The 23,962-nt window shown below is 44.1% G+C and overlaps 1 protein-coding gene across 3 annotated transcripts in view; it reads left to right on the top strand.

The window, feature by feature from the left end:
* NECTIN1 (nectin cell adhesion molecule 1) overlaps positions 1-23,962 on the top strand; it is a 238,333-nt gene that overhangs the window by 60,395 nt on the left and 153,976 nt on the right. For all 3 annotated transcript variants that reach the window (XM_075840091.1, XM_075840094.1, XM_075840093.1), the window contains exons 2-4: positions 12,893-13,243; positions 20,907-21,209; positions 22,053-22,170. In XM_075840091.1, coding sequence (XP_075696206.1) covers positions 12,893-13,243; positions 20,907-21,209; positions 22,053-22,170 — 772 coding nt within the window. The remainder of the gene's footprint in view (positions 1-12,892; positions 13,244-20,906; positions 21,210-22,052; positions 22,171-23,962) is intronic.

Genomic DNA, 23,962 nt, shown 5'->3' with positions numbered 1-23,962 from the left:
TTTGTGTAATATGGATTATTCATTTTCTCTGTAAAAAGGCATATTTTCTCTGTTAGTCATTGTATGAAAAGCTTTTGATAAAAATTTAGAGTAAATTTATTCATTTTGCCAGAGTGATGCATTTTCTCTAATAGAAACCTGTAAAATATGGGAGATTGGTGGCTATAAATAAGAAGGGTTAATCTACCAGATCCTACTGTTCTATCCAATGGTCACGCCAAGGGATAAAAGGACTGAACACTGCCCGCAGCATTAGTCTGTATGCACAGATGGGTAAAAGATGACCATGTGCATGGCATCACAGGCGGCATTTTCTTCATGACCAGTAATGACCCCCTCACTTTATACACATAGCAATGTAGCAGTAGGAATAACAGCTTGGAAAAAACAGCTTAGAAAAAAAACCTCAGACATTCATGTCACAGTTTTGTCATAAACGTCCGCTTATCAAATAGTTTAATCTTATAATCAATGCTATATAGCAGCTTGGAAAAAGTTTCTTTAAAGGGGTCATCTGTTCACAACCCCTGATTGAAATGGACCCCGACTGGTTGTCGGCTGATCGCTATGGGTCTGGCTTTAGAAACCCCCTGTTATCGGCAGGGGAAGTTGCGATGTAGTATTATATGCATGGACCAGGTCTGCCATAGTGTAAGGCGCTTGTTGTTAGTGACTCTCTACTCTCACAGAGGGCATCCAAAGTGGTAATAGCGTGGCTTTCTGACGTACCATTACCAGCTAGTGTGAATGTATTCTAAGTGGACCTCATCATGTACCATTGTTTTTGTACAGTTTAGCCACTGTGAGACTTTATTGCATCATCCACATGTAATATTATAGCAAATTTCCAATCGAGGCTGAACCAGTGAACAGCTGACCCTAGTAGGTCCGGCTTCTCTAACTCCCAGCAATCCGCTATTATTCAATTTCTTTGTTAACTTTTTTTTTCTCTTAATTCATAAAGGGACTTATTTCATTTTTTCATTATCATGTTTTTGAATACAATATACTGGCTTACTGGGCTTCAATATATTGTGCCTGTGCATAGAAATATGTATGGGCACCTGTTAGGACACACCTCTGGCTTTTAGAAGAGATCATCCTGGGACCTTTATCTGGTCGCGGGCTGTCTCCATAGTGACGTCAGCCCAGACAATCATGTCATGGACGCACCCCCATGTACAGTTCCACAATCATGTTTGAGGACTGAAATGGTTAACTACTGGGAAAAGAGTTTTCTCCAATCCTGGCAGTTGCGGCATGACTGCGGCTGTGTGTTACATCCGTTCTCCCACACGATTACCTTGCCCTAAAAGTATGTCAAGGTGCGCCAACTACCTCACCTTGACACACTATTATGTTATGAAGGGGTTAATGCCTGTTTTTTTACAAATAAGCTAGATTTAAATTCAATGGTATATCCACTAGAACATTATGACATATTTTGTATATATATATATATATATATATATATATATATATATATATATATATATATATATAGTTATATTATATAGATAGATAGATATGTGTTTGTTGTATACAATGTAGCAGAGGTAAGTTTAGCATTTGGCACATGTATTTAATACACCTACAACAGTTATTGAGTGTTGTTTTTACTAAGACATGTACGGAGTCTCACGGTTTACTACCCTTTAATTATATATAACGTGTAAGTTGCTGCTGCTTCTCTTAATGATTTGTTGTGGAATTTATCTAGGGATTTTTTCACTCTGTGATTTTTCACTTACTTGTGTTATGTTCAATTAGCATGTGGGGTACATGGTGGATCTAAAATAAAAGTATTTGTTCATACAGTGCTAGTAATCTTCAGCTGAATTCTTTTTATGTGGTTTGTATTTTAGCTTTAAAGAAATCCTTCTATTACATTATGATCAGACACTCTCTATAGACAGTTCTACATTCTCTACATACTGCCTTTGTATTGTATGTTTATATTGCACGTTTTACATGACATAAATCCAACCAAGGACAACATCTGCATCGAGCTTGCATGTTCTCCCCGTGTTTGAATGGGTTTCCTCCAGGTATTCTGGTTTCCTCCCACACCCCAAAAACATACCAATAGGGAATTTAGATTGTGAGCCCCTATGGGGACAGTAAGCAAGGGCCTCTGAACAGTGCTGCGGAAAATGCTGGCGCTATATATGTAACAGAAATAATAAATAAATATTCACTGGTTATGTCTTGCTGAGCTGGATGGTCCCTGTGAAACCTATGAGCATTGTATCAAAAGCGGAATTGGATTCAGAGAGTCTGATCTTATAGGGGTTGTCCCATTAGTCACATGGACATCATAGATACCCTTTTAGAATCTCTTTCTTAGAGCCAAAATAAAGGATCTCTAGACACCGCATATCCCACTTTGGATGGAAAAAGGTGTATTACATGGTTGATCATTCACTTAAATGGGCACTGTTAAGATCACACTTGTGTAAGTTTCAGCAGCTTCCCTCGTCAATAATACGACTCACCATGGGTTTGCATAAGGAAATGTCTTGATAGATTAACCCCATTAATAACGTCAAACATATTTCCAGTTATTTGTTTGAAAAATCTTGTAAATATATGTCTCATGCTTTTAGGGTGATAACCTAACTGGTCTGCAGGTATTAAATATGATTGTCAGATAGAATCACCAAAATATGAATATTTGACCCAGACACTGAAGTATTCAACCTAGTGTTGACTGCAGTCTAAGAAGTGGAGTTAGCATTCCTGGCTCCCAGGGTACATGTGGGCTGTTACGTGGTCATTCCTATGTACGTTTTCGTTATTTACTAACTCTTAAGATGAAGGGTCATGATCAATTTTCCTTCTAAGCCTTTGTAGCTGTTTAGTGGAGTGATTACAGAGCCGGGCAAAGTGGGCGATCGGAGAACCTAAGGGTCCTTTTACACAGGCAGATTTTCTGCCTGTATCAAGAATGATCAACAGTATAGCAAAACGATCGGCGCTCCTTTAGCTCCATTTACAGGAAACAATCATTACTGCCGTATGTGACGGAACATTCATTAGTGCGATCGTTTGGCCAAATACAGTATCCTTTATTGTCGGCAGCGCATTTTTGTTTACACAGGGGGATGTGCTGCCAACATCCAATGATTTTAATGTCCACATAAAAGATCCGATCAGCCGACAAACAAGCATTTCCTCGTTTGTCATCTGTTCGCTGGGCATTCTGCATTGGCCGATGATCAATAATGAGCATTCAAAAGTGAACTCGTTCAATCGATCCTCGGCCTGTGTAAAAGAGCCTTAAAGTAAAATCATGGGTTCATCTGTCAAAAAGACAAAATACCTAGTAAATAAAAATATAAGATGAAATAGTTAGGCCGGGTTCACACTGGGCGGATGTGCTCCGTCGTAAAGGCACAGAGCGTATCCGCCCCAGTGGCGGCAGGGAATTCTGGGCGAAAAACCACACCAAATTGAGGTGTAGTTTTTCACCCGGAATGTCCGCTGCGGAAAACTGCAGAATTAGACATTTAATCCCAGGAGACCGCTGCAGCCAGTGATGAAATGTCACCCCAGGAGGCCGGCTCTCTGACGTCAACCAGGCCGGCCTGGTGTGACGGTTCATCCCATGTGATTGGCTGCAGCGGTCATATGGAATAAAACATGATCCCAGCAGGCCGGCCCGCAGAATGTCAGAGGTAAGTATAAGGAGTTGGTTTTTTTTTTCTAAGTTGCGATTTTTATGGCGTAATCGCTATGATTTCGCTTCAAAAGTTGCAACACTTGACTGTTTGTTGCGGGTTTTAGATCCCCATTGAATTCAATGGGGAAAACCCACAACAAGCTACCAAAATCTCTGCATATCATGTACGCAGCGTGTGGATGAGATTTATTAAAATCTCATCCACTCCTCTGCTACTGTGTTAAGCTGCAGATTTTTCGCAATGAAATACGTTATGTGTGGACTAGCCCTTAAGGTACTTTTACATGGCCTGACGTGCCGTGTAAATGAGCGCCTATCAACAAGACAGGTCGTTGATGGGCGTTTGTTTGCTCCTTTCGCTACTCCGATCGCTCGTCCCCATACATTTCAATCACGTCGGCAGCAAGTCTCCCTATTTACACAGGGAGATGTGCTGTCGACAACGATAATAGTTTCTGCATTTAAAACGATACAATCAGTCGATGAATGAACGTTTGTTTGTTCATCGGCTGATCGTTGCCCTGTTTAGACAGGGCAATTATCGGGAACGAGCATTCTGTGAACGCGGTGTAAAAGGCCCTTAACTCTACTTACCACATTAATAGGAAATAAGTCCTATGTGCCTCACATGACCTGCCTAGGTAGAGTCGTGTGTTAACCTTAAACCATACTATCCCCCACCCCCATTTAGTAACGACACATGACACCGAGGTTGGATGTGAAATGGCCACAGCAGCCGTTTATTAATTTCACAGTTTTATAAAAACAATTTAAATCCGAAACATTCGGATAACTAGTTAGGAATCCACCAGAGAATTCCTCCTAATAATTCACATGACCCAACATGGGTCAGAATCATAAATAACCATTAGACGTTAACATTAACCCGAGCAGAGGAAGTCCTTGAAGCCCCTTCAGATGTTCCTTTCAAGAACACACCGAATTAGCCATCTGCAAACCACTAATTACCTCCAGCCGTAAACCAGCTCGGAAGCACCGTTCACCTCTGCAGATGGCTCCACCCACTAGAAGTCCACTTCAAGGGGATAACACCCGTTGAAGCCCTCAAGTGATATACCGACCACTAGAAGTCCACTTCAAAGGGATAACACCCGATGAAGCCTTCAAGTGACATACCTTCTACCAGAAGACCACTTCAAAGGGATAACACCCGATGAAGTCTTCAACCATGTACCTTTTTTGGGGGACGCATACCCCCGATGCGACCCCCCCACCATTTTGTACTGACTGGCCTCAAGGACTCCCCCCGCCAGCTGCCATGACAACAGAACCTACTCCGGAAAAAAGAAAAACATGTTAAATAAACACACAAAATAAAACACAACGCTCATATACGGACGTACAGAAGACCTAAGGAGTAACAAAACAAGGGTGGGAGGGTGGGAGCTTTGCTTCTTGTGTACTACTCCTCCCGCTGCTTCCGGCTCAATGCCGAGAAACAGCGGGAAGCGCAGTAACGGCCCCCCCGTCCCCCCTAGCTCCTCCCCGTCCCTCCTTCAACTTCTTCACCTTTCCCTCACCTCTTAACATTAACCCTTTCCCTACCAGGACGGTCATGTCGGCTTCCCTCAAGCCTGCAGCTGCGTCCAGCCTCTTCTTGACCTGCCTAGGTAGAGTCGTGTGTTAACCTTAAACCATACTATCCCCCACCCCCATTTAGTAACGACACATGACACCGAGGTTGGATGTGAAATGGCCACAGCAGCCGTTTATTAATTTCACAGTTTTATAAAAACAATTTAAATCCGAAACATTCGGATAACTAGTTAGGAATCCACCAGAGAATTCCTCCTAATAATTCACATGACCCAACATGGGTCAGAATCATAAATAACCATTAGACGTTAACATTAACCCGAGCAGAGGAAGTCCTTGAAGCCCCTTCAGATGTTCCTTTCAAGAACACACCGAATTAGCCATCTGCAAACCACTAATTACCTCCAGCCGTAAACCAGCTCGGAAGCACCGTTCACCTCTGCAGATGGCTCCACCCACTAGAAGTCCACTTCAAGGGGATAACACCCGTTGAAGCCCTCAAGTGATATACCGACCACTAGAAGTCCACTTCAAAGGGATAACACCCGATGAAGCCTTCAAGTGACATACCTTCTACCAGAAGACCACTTCAAAGGGATAACACCCGATGAAGTCTTCAACCATGTACCTTTTTTGGGGGACGCATACCCCCGATGCGACCCCCCCACCATTTTGTACTGACTGGCCTCAAGGACTCCCCCCGCCACCGCGAAACAGGCCTTGACCACCTTAAGCCTGTGAGTTCCTCCACACCACCACCGCCCTTTCTATGCCTTCTGCTATAGCCAAGCTCCAAATATCAATGCCAACCTCGGTCAGATGAACCCCGTCACTCCTCCAGAAATTCCCCAATCCTGACTCCAAATCCCTATGCCTCACGCAAATGCCCCCGTTCTTTGCCACAAAACGGGACACCGCCCGGTTAACTTTTATCCGAGCCTTATTGACTCTCTCCACCGATCTAGCTAACCGCCAATGCTTCCTTGGGACTATGTCCGACCACACTACCACCAACTTGGGATAAGATACCCACAAACACAACAAATCATGTTTGATATCCCGCACCAACTCACGAAAAGGGCGGACTCCTAAGTCATTCCCACCCACGTGCAACACTAAAACCTCCGGAACCCTATCAAGCCGCACATATGTCTGGAATTCCGCCAACACCCTGTTCCACGACATACCTCTAAACCCCAGCCAATGCACAACCGCATCCTGTCGCGGAATGCGCAACTGGCGACCATCCGGGCGGACGTCCGCCCTCAAAGCCCCCCAGTGCACGTACGAATGACCCATCAACCACACCAGACAAGGAGGCGAATCTGAAACGGAAAACACAGTTAGGCACCACCATATACATTTTGCAAGCATAAACAACAAAATTACAACATATGGGGGCGGACATAGGACTTAAACCTTTTAGACTCCCAACGACCAATACGCCTCACCCCCTCATCATCCAACCCCCAGCGCCCTGCTTCCGTTGCTGCGCCAATCCGGAAGGAATGAGATGAATATGAGCCTGCCGCAACCCCAACCGCCGTCAAACATTTTTTAAAAACAGCTCCAAACTGAAACCTGGACAAGAACGACCCGTCCACATGACATAACAAAGGCAAATCTGGAGACCCCCTGTTTTTTGTAAAACCACGCATGCACTCTACTGGGCACATGACCGACCCCGGGAGAGCGAACAAAACTATCAGTTTTCCCTTCCCTAATTGGTCAGTTTTTGATCTCCGCAACCATACCTCCAACCGATCTGCAAAAAGGCTCACCTCCCCAGATCTCAGCCCCCCTGCCTGTTTAGTACTTGGCGACACCAACTCACCTATTCTAAATGCTCCGAAGAACGCCAACGAGAAAGCCAACCGAAACAAATCCATTTCATCTGAAGAACGACATACCGATGCCAATGAACCACCCAACAAGCCCAGCAAAGCAAACGACACCGGCCTTCTACTATCCGCCTCCACCCTACCTCTGCGCAACCCCTTCAAAGCCTGCGATACCAGAAATTCCTTCGATACATCCCGCAAGCCCCGCAACTTAAGCCCAAACGCCACCGCGGATATAAACCGGTTCACCTTCGCTACTGAAAACCCCGCCTCCCAGGCATCCCCTAACCAATACAAAAGTGCCACCAACCTGTCTCTATCCGTATTGACATCACCCAACTCTCTTACCCACTCCTCCCACTGCCTCCAACAAGCAGCATAAGCCCTCCACGTCGTGCCCGCCAAAGACCTTTGTAACAGCTGCTCTACGGGACCGATACCAGATCCCATAGATGATCCGGACACGCCAAACCAATACGTTCCGCTCCCGGAGCCAATTGCCGAAACCGGTCCCACTGCGAGCGAGAAAGAGCATCAGCAACACAATTCCGTACACCCGGGACATGCACCGCCACCACCCACGCGTTCAGCGACAAACACACCAACACTAAATGTCGCAACAATTGAACTACCGGAGGAGAGGACGCCGTGATGTTATTAATGGCAAGCACCACACCCATGTTGTCGCAGTAAAAACGGACCTTCTTATCCCTGAGCCTGTCCCCCCAAATGGTAGCCGCCACCACGATGGGAAACAGCTCGAGCAGGGCCAGATTCCGCGTCAATCCACTGGACACCCAGCTAGCCGGCCATTGACCTGCGCACCACGGACCTCCCCCGTAAGCTCCAAAGCCACCCGCCCCAGCCGCATCCGTGAAAATATTCAGATCACTCGTATCCTGCGCTGGGGCCATCCATAGCGAGCGACCATTGTACTGGCCCAAGAAGTCATCCCAAACCTGAAGATCAGCTCGGTGCTCCTCCTTGAGCCTCACAAAATGATGCGGCGCCCGCACTCCCGCCGTTGCCGCCGCCAACCTTCTACCAAACACCCTCCCCATCGGCATAATCCGGCAGGCGAAATTCAACTTCCCCAGCAGCGACTGAAGCTCCCTCAACGACATTTTCTTCCTTCTACAAGCCCGTCGCACCTCCAGCCTCAAAGCACCCAGCTTATCCGCCGGGAGCCGACACTCCATTGCCACCGAGTCAATTTCGATTCCCAAGAAACAAATCGTCGCTACCGGGCCCTCCGTTTTTTCCGGCGCCAAAGGGATCCCAAAATCCCTCGCCACCTTCTGCAGGGCATGAAGCAAGTTACCGCAAACCGGCGAACCCCCCGGGCCAACGCACAAAAAATCATCTAAGTAATGGATCAACGAATCGACCCCGGATACTCCCCTCGTTACCCACTCCACGAAGCTACTAAACGCCTCGAAGTATGCACAAGAAAGAGAACACCCCATCGGAAGGCACCGATCCACGTAAAAGGCCCCATTCCAAAAACAGCCCAACAGCCGTTGGCTTTCTGGATGCACCGGCAACAACCTGAACGCCGCCTCGATGTCGGTTTTTGCTAGCAGCGCCCCCGGACCCGCAGCCCGCACTAACCCCACCGCCTTATCGAATGAGGTATAAACTACGGAACACAACTCGTGATCAATCCCGTCGTTTACCGACGAACCTTTGGGATACGATAAATGTTGAATCAAACGAAACTTTCCGGGCTCGCGTTTAGGGACAATACCCAAAGGGGACACAACTAAATCTTTCACCGGCGACTCCACAAATGGCCCCGACATGCGCCCCAACGAAACTTCTTTTAACAACTTTTCCGACACGACTTCCGCATGCACGTAAGCCGATTTTAAATTTCTCCGCGTAACCGGAACCTCATAAGGAGGCGGAGGAATAACAAAACCAACACTAAACCCTTCATAAAGCAACTTAGCCGCCGCCCTATCCGGATACTCATTTAGATAAGGGGCCATCCTTTCCACCCTCACCGGCGACACCCCCTTGACCAGCCCCGTGCTGGTTCCCGGACCTCTTTTTACGCAGACATTTTGCCGCCCCGTGTGATGCACCATTACACTCGGAGCACACGTGCTTGAACTTGCACGTGGCCCCGAACTTACACTGGCCTTCATTGAATTGCCAGCAAAACCCCGCCTTTCCCCCGCCGCTTGGTCCACTCTGACTAGTCTGGCCTCCCTGGCCACCGCTCCCGGGAAAGGGCTGCCTAACCGGAACCGTAACCCGTAACCAGAGAGCAATATCCTTCTGGTCCCACCGAATCGCCGGCCGAACCGCCTTCCGCTGACGGAATTGCTCATCATATCGCAGCCACGCCTGACCCCCATACGCCCTATGAGCCTCCCCAATAGCATCAAAATAACAAAATAACGCCGAACAATTTTCCGGCGCCTTTTCCCCTATCACACTAGCCAATATGGCGAACGCCTGCGACCAATTAACGAACGTCTGCGGGATAAGCCTATACCGCCGCCGTTCCTCCTCGTCCTTTTTACTCTCATCCCGCTTGCTCTTATCCAAATTGAATTTAGCCAGCGGCAAGAGAGAAAAAATTTCAACATATTCATCTTTCCAGATCCGATCACGCACCTCCTGCTTTAAATGCGCCCCCAACGGACCCTCAAAACAAACATACACCTCCCCCCGAGCACGATCGTCCATGCGCACTCGATCGCCGTCCTTCTGTGCCTCAGTCTGCACCGACACCGCGACCGCCTCTCTAACCGCCACCACAGGACGCGCCTGCAACGATCCCACTTCCCTGGGGCCTTCCCAAACTACCGCAGGGGACACTTCCGTTACTACCGGCGCCGCGGCCCTATCCAGGCGCCCCACCAGCTCCCGTAAGCAACCCACTAAATCTGCCAAACCCGCTCCGTCGCGTCCGCCCGCGCCACTACCGGCCCCCGATGCTATGCTAGCAGCCCCCCCGCCGACACCCGACATAAAAATCGCTGGATAAGACAATAAAGGAGTTATACACTCACCGGGCTGCACAGGCGCTGTGTTCCCGTCAGCCGGACCATCCTGACCTCGACGATAGACGTCCAGTTCACCTTCCTCCAGTTCTTCTCTCGCCGACGACTGTCCCTCCCAACGACCTCTTCGGAAAGGGGATGAGGACGCGCTGACCGATGGGCCGGCAACCTGCCGCCCGACCGCCGGGACCCAGACTTCCGACCGGACCTGTTGCCTCGACGTCGCTGCAGATCTAGTCGTCCGTCTAGACGATCCTGACGAAGCCTGCCCCCTGGCCGGAACATCACCATGCGGGGCGGCCGTACCTTGCTCTTGACATCTTCCATCTGATGGGGGAGGGGTGACAGGGAGCCCGGCCTGCGACTCCCTGCTTACCGCCGGACCCCGTCGCGGCCTGGGATTCCTGCCAGGACGCAGGGCCTGGGAAGGGGCGGTCCTCCCAGCTGCCTGGCCTGCAGCGTCCGGGATCGGGCTCCCTCTGCGACGCCGTGTCCGCGGGACTACCTCCGGACTCAGGCGCTCTGGAGGTCGGGACCGCCGAGAGGGACGGGTCGACACAGCCTGCATCGCCGTCACCCCTGCTACCGCTCTCTGCCTGCCCAGCGCAGGAGCGGTTGTTGCCGACTCCCCCCCCGCCGCCATAGCCATGCTCGTAGGGGGGCCGGGGGAGGGGAGCCTGTCCCTTACAACAGACCCCGAACGCCGTGCCCGACGTGGCGAAACGGCGTCCGGGATCCGCGTTAATGCAGCCACGGTCTCCTCCAGCCATCCGGGACCGTGGTGCACAGCAGCGGCACGCAGCCGCTCTAAAATCAGGGCCTCTGCCATACTAAAAAGCCGGGCAACGGGGAGCTTTGCTTCTTGTGTACTACTCCTCCCGCTGCTTCCGGCTCAATGCCGAGAAACAGCGGGAAGCGCAGTAACGGCCCCCCCGTCCCCCCTAGCTCCTCCCCGTCCCTCCTTCAACTTCTTCACCTTTCCCTCACCTCTTAACATTAACCCTTTCCCTACCAGGACGGTCATGTCGGCTTCCCTCAAGCCTGCAGCTGCGTCCAGCCTCTTCTTTAGTGTTGCTAATATGAGCACATGGGGTGAAAACGAGTTGCATGGGGTTCCTAATAGGAGGTACATGGAGCTACCTACTATTAATGTGAGGCACATGTGGTCACTAAATGAACAACTCCATGTGCCTCACATTATAATAGTAAGTAACCCCGTGTACCTCAGAGTAGTAACCCCAATGTATCTAATATGAGTCACATGGGGAGAATGTGAATTTCCTGCGTTGTCCTGCGGTTTTGATGCGTATTTTCTGCTGCAAAACACGCAACTCGTGCATGTAGCCTAACGGGAACACTAGTCATGACTATGGAGCAACATACAAAAGAATGATAATGCCCACATATAAAAATATATTATTTGGGTGAAGATGTGCTTTATTTATGCAATTATTTTTCATAGACGAGGATAGGATCGCTGTGGTGGTAGGATAGTGAAGTGCAGTAGTTACAGACCGTGTGGAAGGAGTTGAGTCCAACAACAGATTTGATCAGGGATTTCTTTGTCCTCACTGTTGAACACTGGCATCTGGTACACTACAAAGTACAGGAACAATACTGTAGAATCAATGTGCGAAGAATAATAATGATCTGTAAAATGATATTGTTATATCTGGAAATGAGTTTTTACAAATGCAAAAGAACAGATGTGGGAACAAGCTCTAGCTGGATATCATTTGTATATCATCTGGATGTCCGTAGCATTGACCATTGGCATGACCAGTCATCGAAACTGGCAGTAATGTTTATTAGTAACAGGCTATAAAAATAATAGTGAAATTCTATAGAAGTTTTTGTAAGAACTGGTATAAAAGTGGCCAAATTCCCAGGGATTGGGTCATGATCATCCATACAACAGAGATACTTTACTATGATTGTTATTTTTTCATGGAAGAATTATTCTAAACGCAGAAAAAAAATCAATGTAACATTTGTATTATATTAAATAGGAAGTCCTGAGTGGCAGCCAATAATAATAGATTTTCATTGCCCAGATCCTATCATTCTGTTACTATACAGAAAAAGCTATAAAACTGACTGTAGCAAGCAATGTTATGGAGGCACTTACTAGGGGTAGTAGTGGTATGAGCTTCTGACTGTTGCAGACAAATGTGTGTCCCCCTTTGACAAAATGCAATATTGTTACCTGTATTAAATGTGCATGTATAGAATACACAGACATACACATATAGCTAAACTATTCTCACACACCTTTGGTTTACTAATCATTGACCATGTCTATTGAAAATGATTGAATATGTGGGCATGTTGTAGGGTAGGCACAACCTCTAATTACAGTCCTGTAGGGGGGAAGGACGCTGTCATTTCTGGTAGTATAGTATAAGAAAAAGTATTAACTATTAATTTACCATGTCAAATCTAGAAAGCATTAAGTTGCAATTATGATTGATAAATGTGGTGCAACCTATTATTATGGGGCAATTACTTTTTCACATGGATGATATGGTAGTTGGGTAATATTTGAATATTGTGTATGCATTTACTTAATTCCCTTCCTGTAGTATAGCATTTAGTGTAAAAAAAAAAGGTAATTATTCAATGTGACAAACAACTTTTTTTATTTCAATTCGGTATCTATAGTATCCAAGGTGTTCTGTATATAGTTTTAGCTACTATGTACCACCATACAGATATTTGTAAACTGCATTTCTTTTATGTAAGTTGTTAATAATTTGGTGTATTTTGTTCTTAAATATGTTTTCCATCTCTCTTTTTAGGCGTTCATTCTCAAATAGTACTGGTCAATGACACCGTATCGGGATATGTTGGCACGGATGTTATACTTCATTGTAGCTTCATCAATCCTCAACCCAATGTAAAGATCACTCAGGTCACCTGGCAAAAATCAACAAATGGCTCAAAGCAAAATGTAGCCATTTTTAACCCGTCCATGGGTGTCTCTGTCCTCCCTCCATACAAAGAACGTGTGGTCTTCCAGAACCCCTCAATCCATGATGGTACTATCCAAATCAGTCGTCTACTGCTAGAAGATGAGGGAGCGTATATCTGTGAATTCGCAACTTTTCCTTCGGGAAACCGGGAGAGTCAACTAAACCTCACTGTACTTGGTAAGATTCTACCTTATTGTTTAAAGTAAATATCATGTGACCTCATTTTATAACTATATCTGGGCATACACTTTAGCCACCTTAACTTTATTACTTAAACAGTCATACATGATGACATTACACTGTATAGAATGTATATCATTTATAAATTAAGTATTTATGTATATAGTGATATATCTCAATCTAGTGCAGTTTTATCACTCACAATGCCCACTTATAGTGCAGATGTTCTGTTACGTAGCATCCATCCAAGGATAAATCCGTGGTGACTGGAAGCTCGTCAACCTCTACCGCTATCACACTAGCGTAGACATTTTCCTGTTTTTATGTATATATGAATGTGGTAAGATTTCACAATTGCTATAATACAGTATGTCAACACATTTAATCTTAGTAGAAAATCACGCAATCACACCCTACAGACCCCAGAGAATCTTTATGGAAAATATGAGACTTTGAGAATATAAGTGTAGAAATAAACAAAGTCATTAGAACTCATCATTCATTGAATATTTACCTCTCTAAAGGCCCTTTTACAGGGCCCAATGATCGGGAGAACGAGCGTTAAACTAACACTTGTTCCCAATCATTGCCCTGTGTAAACAGACCAACGATCAGCCGACAAACGTGGAAACTCTCATTTATCGGCCACAAAAATGGTCGCTAGTTAACAGCACATCTCTAGTGTAAACAGGGGATGTGCTGCTGACAAGATGCAAATTTATCGGGACAAACAATCGTAGTATTGATCGTTTCCATACAGTACGATAATTGCTCTGTTTGAATGGAGCAAACGAGCGCCAATTGACATGCTGTATCATCGAAAGGCGCTCATTTACCGGGAAGATTATCTGCCCATGTAAAAGGACCCTGAAGGGCCTTAGAAGTAGTTAACACCATCACAGACCTTATTAGGCTGGGTTCCCACGTAGATTAAACGCTGGGGAATTACAGCAACAGTAGCAGCAAAGTGAATGACATCTGAATAAATATCATGCACACACTGCAGAAAAAAATCTGCAGAAAAAATATTTATATATTGACCTGCGGTGTGGATTTTAAATCAATTTATGCTGTGGATTCATTGCTCTTTTGTTACTGGTTTTTCCCTATTGAATTCAATGGTGAGGTAAAACTGTAAAAAAAATCCTAAATGAGAATAAAAACAAAACCTTTTTTTTTGTTTAAAAATTTATTAAAAAAAGCTTATACTTACCCCCACCCCAGCTGTTGTCTCTGTCCAGGCTGGCCTTCTTGGGCTGATGTTTTGTCCCATGTGAATGGTGCAGCCAATCAAAGACTAGATTCTTCACATAGCGCAGCATCATTATAGGAGGCCGGACTGCGCTTGTTTCCGCTGCGGAGATTCCGCCCTAAAAACTGCACCACAATTTAGTGTGCAACTCTTTTAAAAGGGGGTGGGATAGACATATTCAAATGACAATTAATTGGTGTTTTACATCGGAAGAACCAGTTTGTTCCACAGTTTAAACTTTTACTTTACAAAAATTTGTTGAAAATTCTTTTTATAATCGCACCTCACATTTAAAGACCCCGGCTATAGCATGGTCTGTTAACAACAGACAGGAACATGGTGATTTTCAAGATGGAGATGCCTATGTCATAGATAAAACTCAATTTGTCTATAAGGCAACTAACCCTATTTTCCACACTACTAACAGAAGGTATTGAATAATTCTATTCACATAATTCACATATAGATGTAATAGTCAGTCTCTGCTGACCGCAGTAGAATTAACATACTGTCTATACTAGAGGGAAGCGACTGCAGACCGCTATCCCAGAATTGGGTATGAGCAAATGGTATGTTAAAAACATTCAACAAAGCCCCAACCGACATGTTTCACCGAGATGGCATCCTCCGGGGTATAATGAGGCAATGGCAATGGAAAAAGCAAGTCTGAGGCTGATAAAACCTCATAGAACGTCACTAGAGTAGGACCAGTGCACGGTAGCCAATCGTCGGTCATTCAGGCACATTTGAGAGACAGCGGACTTAGCCAATACAACAAGCTCCTACAAGAGCCAATTGCTTCTTACGTACGGAGCATGCTCAGTAGCAGAAAAACACGCAGTCTAAGTATGGGTTACTGTGGACTGTGCATGCATCCAGACTTAGTTAAAATTATGTTATTCCTAAAGACGGCACATGCTCAGAAACTTAGTGCCATCAGATAATGCTGCCAGATAAATGTACAGTATTTTGAAAAAATATTGATGATGGTGTAGATCTTACAATCTACTGGTTTTCTAAAATTCTTCATAGTTGGCAGGAAAATACAAAAAGAACATCTACCACAGGGATGGGACGCTAAAATGTTTGACCTCAGCCATGTACTTGAACCACCACTGATTAGCGAGATGGATATGAACGAGAATATCACGAAGCTTCTCTCTAGTATAGACAGTATTGTAATTCCACTGCTGACAGCAGAGACTGACCATTACATATATATGAGTGTTAATATTTCTAGGCTCATGATTTTGTTTTTTAGAATATAGGCTACGTGCCTTTATTAAAGGTTATTTTCATTTTTAGGAATTATGTTAATATAACAATTCAATACCTTCTGTTAGTAGTGTGGAAAATAGGGTTAGTTGTCTCCTAGGCAAACTGTGTAGTCATAAAACTTACCTGCCAAATAATAACTAATATTTTTGTTTCTTTATTTTGTTTATTGTATTAGATATATCATAGATATAGATACAAGACTGACTAAAATAACTTGTACGTTGACAGGCCATGTATTCAACATAAAATAACTGGAAACAAATTAACTTTTAATTGTGGGTTGACTCTGAGTCGGCCACAGTTATTTATTAACATATAAAATTGTTTAACATAAAACATACTAAATAACCTCAGTCTATATGTACCCGTATGCCAAGCAGTCCTTTGCGGAGTATGTAGGTAGACTATTTATCATATAACCCGCCAACAGTAGGACGTGTACCTACCTACATGACTCTCCGGCCCCCAGCCAACAAAAACAATGCCTTCTCAACACGATACTGGAGACCTGACAGAAAAATATCCAACCCGATATCCGTCAAATCAACTCCATCGGAAAGCTGTCTGTGCCTAACCACCACACCTTTTTGGGACCTTAATAAACCTCGACACCCTAGTGTTCGGGAGTTGCCTTCCCCTCTCAATGCCACACTCGCCTGGGATTAATTTCAGACCACACAAGGACCAATTTGGGGGAAAAGGAAGCAAAATGTTCCAAGTCTGATTGAATAAGGAAGATCAGCTCTCCCAAGCGCACATTACTCAGATCGTTGCCTCCGACATAAATGACCAAAACCGTTGGAGCCATGGGGTGTTGACTAATATCGTATACAACAGGCAAAACAATCTGAGCACCAGCGACCAATCCGACGCACATCATCATCTACCATACTTCATGTTCTAGCCATCATAGCTGCCCCGATCTGAAAGGAATACGTGCCAAATTCAGAGGGAGAAAAATCTGACTCAGTCAAATCTCGCTTAAGAAACAAGGAAAACTGAAAACGGGTCAAAGGCGAACCATTAAAATGGGTCAAAAAGTGTTGCCCAGAATGCCTTAACATCAAATAATAGGATACAGATGACATAGGGCACGTGGGCTGGCGGCAGGGCGGAGAGGCACCCAACAACCTTTACCAAGCATGTCCATTTTAAAACAACGCAAACCAGCTCTATCTCCTCGAAGAGCAAACCGACAGGACCCACCGAACTGGGAGGAACCAAAACACCAAAACAAAAGCCACATGAAACAAAGACGCTACTTCCAACCACTTCCCCCCCCCCCCCCCACGCCTTACCATGCCCGGATGAGGTCGAGGGAGCCAGAGACTATCTGACTAATGGGAACAATTGAGCTACAACATGACCCTCAGGGAATCTGGACAGGATGTCCCTTTGAGGTCTGCCTTCATGATCAGAGAGCGAAAAACCTGCCAATTAAAACGGGAGAGAGAGTCAACCGCATTATTAACAACAGGAACATGACTAGCCCGGAAGTGAATATTATGTTGAAGGCAACGCAACACAAGTCGACGCAATAAAACCACCACCGGCTCCGAGGCCAAAGTCAAATTATTAATTGCATACATTGCTCCCAAATTATCTGACCAGAAAACAATCGCGCAACTAGACATATGGCATAGACATAGACCACAATTCCACCATGGCCACAATAGGAAACCGGTCCAACAATGTTAAATTGGTGCACCAGCCCCGAGCCCGCCAAGGACCAGCACACCAAGAGGACCTAAACACCACGTCAAAACCGAAAGAGCCCGCTGCGTCTGCCAACAAGTCTAATCCATGACTAGGTACTGAAGGACTGTGCCAACAAGTGCGACTGTTATAATCGGACAAAAAATGCTCCAAACCCGCAAGTCATTCTTAATCTGCCTTGCGATACGAACAAAATGGGAGGGAACCGACACTCCGACCGTAGCCAAAGACAAATGCCTAAAGAAAACTACCCATGGGTATAATACGACACGCGAAAACTAGTAAACAAAGCAAAGACTGCACTGCACGCAATCGCAACTTGTCGGCAGACAGTGCAAATTCCAGCATAGCACATAGCGTCACAATCTTATCTTCCGGCAAAAGAAAAACCATAAGCTCAGAATCGATTTGGATTCCGAGAAATGAAAGAACAGACTTAGGACCCTCAGTCTTCTCCACAGACTAGGGCACCCCTACAACTATGCGCAACAAAACAAAAGGTATCCAGCAAATACCGACATTGAGTAGACCCATGGGGACCAACAAGCAAAAAAATCATCCAAATAATGGGTGACCTGATTACAACCTGTTTCAACGCGCACCACCTAATCCAGAAAAGAGCTAAAAACTTCAAAGTAATAGCAAGAGATGAAAACCCATAGGCAGGCACATAAAACTCGTCATCCAACTGACATCGCAGCAAATGGAAACAATCCGCATGAACCGGCAACAAATGAATCGCCGACTTAATGTCAGAATTGGCCAAAAGGGCACCTAGTCCCGCCCGGCAAACCAAATCAATAGCCCAGTCAAAACACCAATACGAAACAGTTGCAATATCTTTTTTTGGAACCACTCCCAACGGGGACACGCGCAGGTTACAAAACGGCAAAGCATGGAAAGGGCCAGCCATACGGCCCAAACTGACCTCCTTACCTACCTTCTCCCGTACAATGGAAGGAAATTCCAAAGCCGATTTCAAAATGCGCGCAAAACTAGGGATGTGTTCAAACGAAAAAGAGATAAGGAACCCAAACAAAAAACTTGTTCTAAACAGGGTGGCTTCCTGCATTCTGGGGTACCTGTCTAGACAAGGCAACATCTCTACTACGCGTATTAGGCGTCTGCGCTTCGACCAACGGGTTGGGAACGAGAGGCTGCAGGGAGCCGTTTGGGACAATGAATCGCGGAGTGACCCGCACAACAGGAGGAACATTCATGCCTAAACTTGCATGTACCGTAAAATCTGCAATGGCCCTCGTTGAAGAGCCAGCAGGATCCACATCGCCGTGCTTTACCAACCCGGCCCCCGACGGACACATTGGTATAGCCCTCGGAGGAGAGGCGGAAGGCTGAAAGGATTGCTGGGACATCATGAGGCGCAACCAGACATCCATCGCTTTAGAATCCCAGCGAACATCTGCCCATCTGCGCCATCCGCCTCCTAAATTCCTCATCGTAACGCCACCACGCTGGTCCGCCATGAGCCCGATACGCACTAAATATTGTGTCTAAATATACAAACAACTGACAGGCCCGTTCGGGAAACTTCTGTCCCAACACAATCCCCAACACCGCGAAAGCCTGTATCCAATTATTAAAAGTTTTGTATCCCTTGGGTTTATTCTGATAACCATGATCAAAACGACGTTCCCTATGAACCGTCGAGGAATCAACAGAAAGTAAAGATCATAAATCAATATAATTACGATAAATCTTCTCCTTAGTATCTACCGAAACCTGAGAACCCAGCAGAGCAATACCGAAAAAATACTAATCTCTGAAAACTGGAACCGAGGACGTCGATGTGGAAGCCTGTATAAAAGACTTAACAAATTGATGTTCCTACCTGGCAACTTTTTGTGTTTTTATAGCCTTCAGTAGAAGATATTTTGGACTATTTTTTTTGGGCAGTTTTTAGGTTTGGCACAGGCTGCCAAAATTTGAAGCCATCAGGGACTTATAAACATAACGCATTTAACAAGATTCGACTTTCTCCATAATATCAGAAACAAAATTTGAATAATTAGTTCACTGTTGAATCAGTACAATTGTTGATTTTCTTTTTTTCCCAATCCTTTGTTAGGGTGCACTTACACGCTGTACAATCAGTTCTATTAATCTGAATGGAAATCATTGCACCTGCTGCAGAAATAAACACATTTAGATGAATGGAACGGATATTCAGTCGCAGAAATATTTACAACAAAATCTGCTGCATTTGACTGCACCCAAACGTGCCACTGTCTTCCTCAAAAACCTCTGGCACGAAAAAAACAACATACCCCTATTATAAAATCACTACAGAAAATCCACAATACAGCTCCAAAGGGGAGCGATCAGCAGATGAACGAGTAAATGCTGTAAACATGGAGATGCACTGCCAACATGATAATAATGGATGGGGACGAGCAATCAGAGTAACGACCGCTAATCCCCACACATAGCTCCGTGTGACAGGAGCAAACAAGTGCCGATCAACGATGTCTAAAAGGGCCTTTAGTCCTAGATACTTACTTCCTTGTTGTCACAGACAGATCGAGAAGTTCTGGTGATACATATCCATATGTACCACCAACCCTTATAATGTACAGTGAGTGGCAACACCAGATCTGCACATGGTTGAAATATGATTCAATGGCGAGTCTAAAAGACTCTCTTATAAACAATGGTACGTTCTATTATATATCAAGGGTTTCCTATAATATTTTATTTCCATACAGGGAACTAAAGCTAACTGCACACATGTGTCAATTGTCAACTGAGATCTTTTGCTGGCAATTAACACCAATGATTCCCCAATTATCACACTTTTGTGAGCCATACATATTAATCCTTATGGAGTCAGGAGAAGTAAGTGACTACCACCGATATTGTTTTTTTAAAAATATTATGTCAGACCGCACCTATGTTATATATAGATCATTGGAAAACCCAACAAACCGTGGTCTTGCGTCTACTGGGTACTAAATAGATGTGTACGCCAGTGACCTCTTATTTGCTGCGGAGAACATATAATTTTGGAAACGAAGAAGTTGGCCATATCAGCCAATCAGATGATAATTGCCTTTTATTTTCTAACATGCGTACAAAATCACCTTTGGAAAGTGGCTGGTTGTCATGGGCAACATCATTGGGTTTTCTTTGCATTATTAACACTGTGGGATGCCCCGTGCTCCTACAAAATGTTACTCAAAGGTGGAAAATACAGATTTTAACAGTAAATTATTTATAAGAATATTAAATTTTTATGGTTGTTGACTTCCAAGAATGTTCACTCCAGTACATTTCATACTTTCATCAACAAGGACTTTTATTTTTTGCAACGTATAATATAACCTATTATTATCTGCTATTCTGTTTGTATATAATACATGTGCTCTATGTACTTATAATTGTTTGATTGTTTTATAGCCAAGCCCACCAATAAAATGGAAGAAACTTCAAAACTACTGATTGCAAATCCAAGGTCAAAAGAGAAGGTTGTTGTTGCTACGTGCATGTCCGCTAACGGAAAACCTCCAAGCACCATAACATGGGAAACTAAGTTAAATGGCGAAGCAGAGTATCAGGAAATCAAGAACGATAATGGCACTGTGACAGTGATCAGTCGCTACAGACTTGTGCCAACTCGAGACTCTCACAGACAGTCCCTTACCTGTGTCATAAATTACCAAACCGAAAGAGTTACAAGAAACACCACGCTTAGTGTTCAGTGTAAGTATGTGTGTGTGTGTGTGTGTGTGTGTGTATATGTATATATATATATATATATATATATATATATGTGTGTATGTTTATATATATATGTGTATGTTTATATATATATATGTGTGTGTGTATATATATATATATATATATATATATATATATATAAATAAAGGATGAGTAAAATATTATCCGCGCTCTGGCTGTAGAATTTATTTTAATCAACTTTCCGAAAAGACAAATAAATAATCTCCCTGCTTTTCAATAATGTTTTAGGCAGAGCTGCGAGTAACGATTGCACCGCTGTCCTAACCTCTTTATTAGATGTGAATCTTCATGCTTGTAGGGCTTCTTTCAGGGGATCAAACAGATGATTTGCCACATAACTCACTGACACTTGTCTATCCAATAGAATGAGTTCACGTGCAAGCCCAATGTTATCAGTCGTGTACAACTTTCTTTGAACTTCTCTATCCATTCATACACATTCTTTGCGACAAAACACTTTCTCTATACTTTGCACAAAGTCTTCGATAAATATCGGCACTAGACACAACCTCAGACCACAAAAAACTAATCACTGCACGCTTCTCTTCTTTCGTGCACATCACAAGTGGGGCAGCCATTGTTTCTCGCACCGCAGTCACAAATAAACAGGCGTAATACGTTAAAACCTGCACAGCAGTGACTGTGGAGACCGCGACTTCGTACGGAAAGCGCTGATAAGACAGTGCAACCAACAGAAGTTTTAATATAACAGGAGTGCGCATAATTTTTGGCTCGCCCATATATATGTTTTTTGTTTTACTTCTCTTCGATTCCTACTTCATAGTTTTGCTGTTTTCCTTTCAGATGAGCCTCAAGTCTCAATTGAAGGTTTTGATGCTAATTGGTATGTGAAGCGCCCTGAAGTAAAACTGACGTGCAGAGCAGATGCCAACCCTCCTGCCCATTCATACATGTGGCGAACGTAAGCATGAATTTCACTCTATATTCTCATGCTGGGGCCATTCCTGATTGCTACAATGATATATATCCGGTATATTAGAATATGGGATATTGTTCAAATCAAGTACTTTTCAGTTTTTTGGCCTTGGACATAGTTGACAGATACAGCAGAATGACATACGTGACAACCACACGGGAGTCATTTTACACTTCCAAAATATTAAAGCTAATCTTAGATCATTTTTGCCATTGCCCTCCATGTTTCAGTTACTTACCAATTTAATAAAAAGAAGGCTGCATTGAATGATTGGCTTGTCATGTTTGTTGCCAGCCATTGCTGGCAACAATAGACTTTTTCAGTACGCATTATTGCCTTCAGTTATTGCCAAAGTACAATAGCAGCGTGGTTGTAAATAATTTGACTGTTATAAAAATGTCTGATTGTATATGAATCTACAGAGGCTGCCGTAGCCAATTATATCTTACTGTTGTGCGCTCTACAGAATGATAGAACAAAGGCTTATGCAGATAAGAAATATCCAAGCAAACAGAGGTTTTGATCAGGTTTACTTTTTGAAGAGAAAAAAATAATCTCCGGCACTTTTACATGTAACTATTGGGCTTTTCTGCTTAATGTTTTATAATTATGTTCTAATTAAATAAATTGTGCACAAACTCTGCAAAACATGTCTTCTGTAAAATATAGTTAAAGCTGTATGGGAATTGTCTTATTTTATACATTTCTATTTTATATTCTAAAACGTTTCACGCCAATAGTACAGACGATAATAGCAGTGGTATACATGGGTTACAGACACAACTAGTCCCTGGGACCTGAAGAGACCCAGAATTCTCTCTGCCACATTAGAGGACAGGATTATCATGAACGACACGTGAGGGGTCCTAGTAGAGATGATGCATTGGGGACTATGATATTCAAGGAAATGACCAGTAGATTTCTTAGTTCTGTTCTTTCTGTTGTTGGATTAATTAAATACTTATTCAAGACTTGTAGACACGGTTTATTTTTGCTTGGTTTTGTCCTCTAAAGTCTTGAAAATCAAAAACCTCTACTCTAACCAATTAACAACTAAGTATGCTGCAGATTTCCCCATTGGGCTTAACAGGAATGAAAGAAAAAAAAACACTCCTGAATAAATGCATGAAAAAAAATGTGTTCAATGTAAAACAATATGTAAACTGGGGTGCTAGCTACCCAGAACAGTTGTGGGATCAGACCTGCAACTGAATTACCAGGGAATGATGGTTTCCCCAAAAATATATTCAGACCCACAACAGGTGATACCCAGTCTGTCTGCTGAGCAATGGCTGCTAAAAGATGTACGTAGTTAACTACAAATTTTCTATGGCACAATACCATAGTGTGACAATCACACAGTAAGGACCTGTTCACATTAGCGTCGGATTCTGTTTGGGGTTTCCATTCATCGATTCAGTCAGAGGAACCGATGAATGGAAAGCCTAATGGAAACTATAGCTTCTGTTTGCATTACCATTGATTTCAATGGTAATGCTTCCGCTGCAGTTGGTTTCCATTTGTTTCCATTCCTTAAAGTTTCTGGCTTTTTTCACGGAAACAATAGCGTAGTCGACTACGCTATTGTTTCTGTTAAAAAACAGAAACAACTACTACAGAAACCAACTACAACGGAAGCATTACCATTGAAATCAATGGTAATGCAAACAGAAGCTATAGTTTCTGTTCTGCTTTCCGTTTATCTGTTCTCTGACCGAATAGATGAATGGAAACCCCAAACAGAACCCAATGATGATGTGAACAGGCCCTAACCGAA

Source organism: Rhinoderma darwinii, chromosome 10, assembly GCF_050947455.1.
Source record: "Rhinoderma darwinii isolate aRhiDar2 chromosome 10, aRhiDar2.hap1, whole genome shotgun sequence".
In the NCBI taxonomy this organism is placed as follows: domain Eukaryota; kingdom Metazoa; phylum Chordata; class Amphibia; order Anura; family Rhinodermatidae; genus Rhinoderma; species Rhinoderma darwinii.
This window is presented reverse-complemented; position numbering and strand designations above follow the sequence as displayed.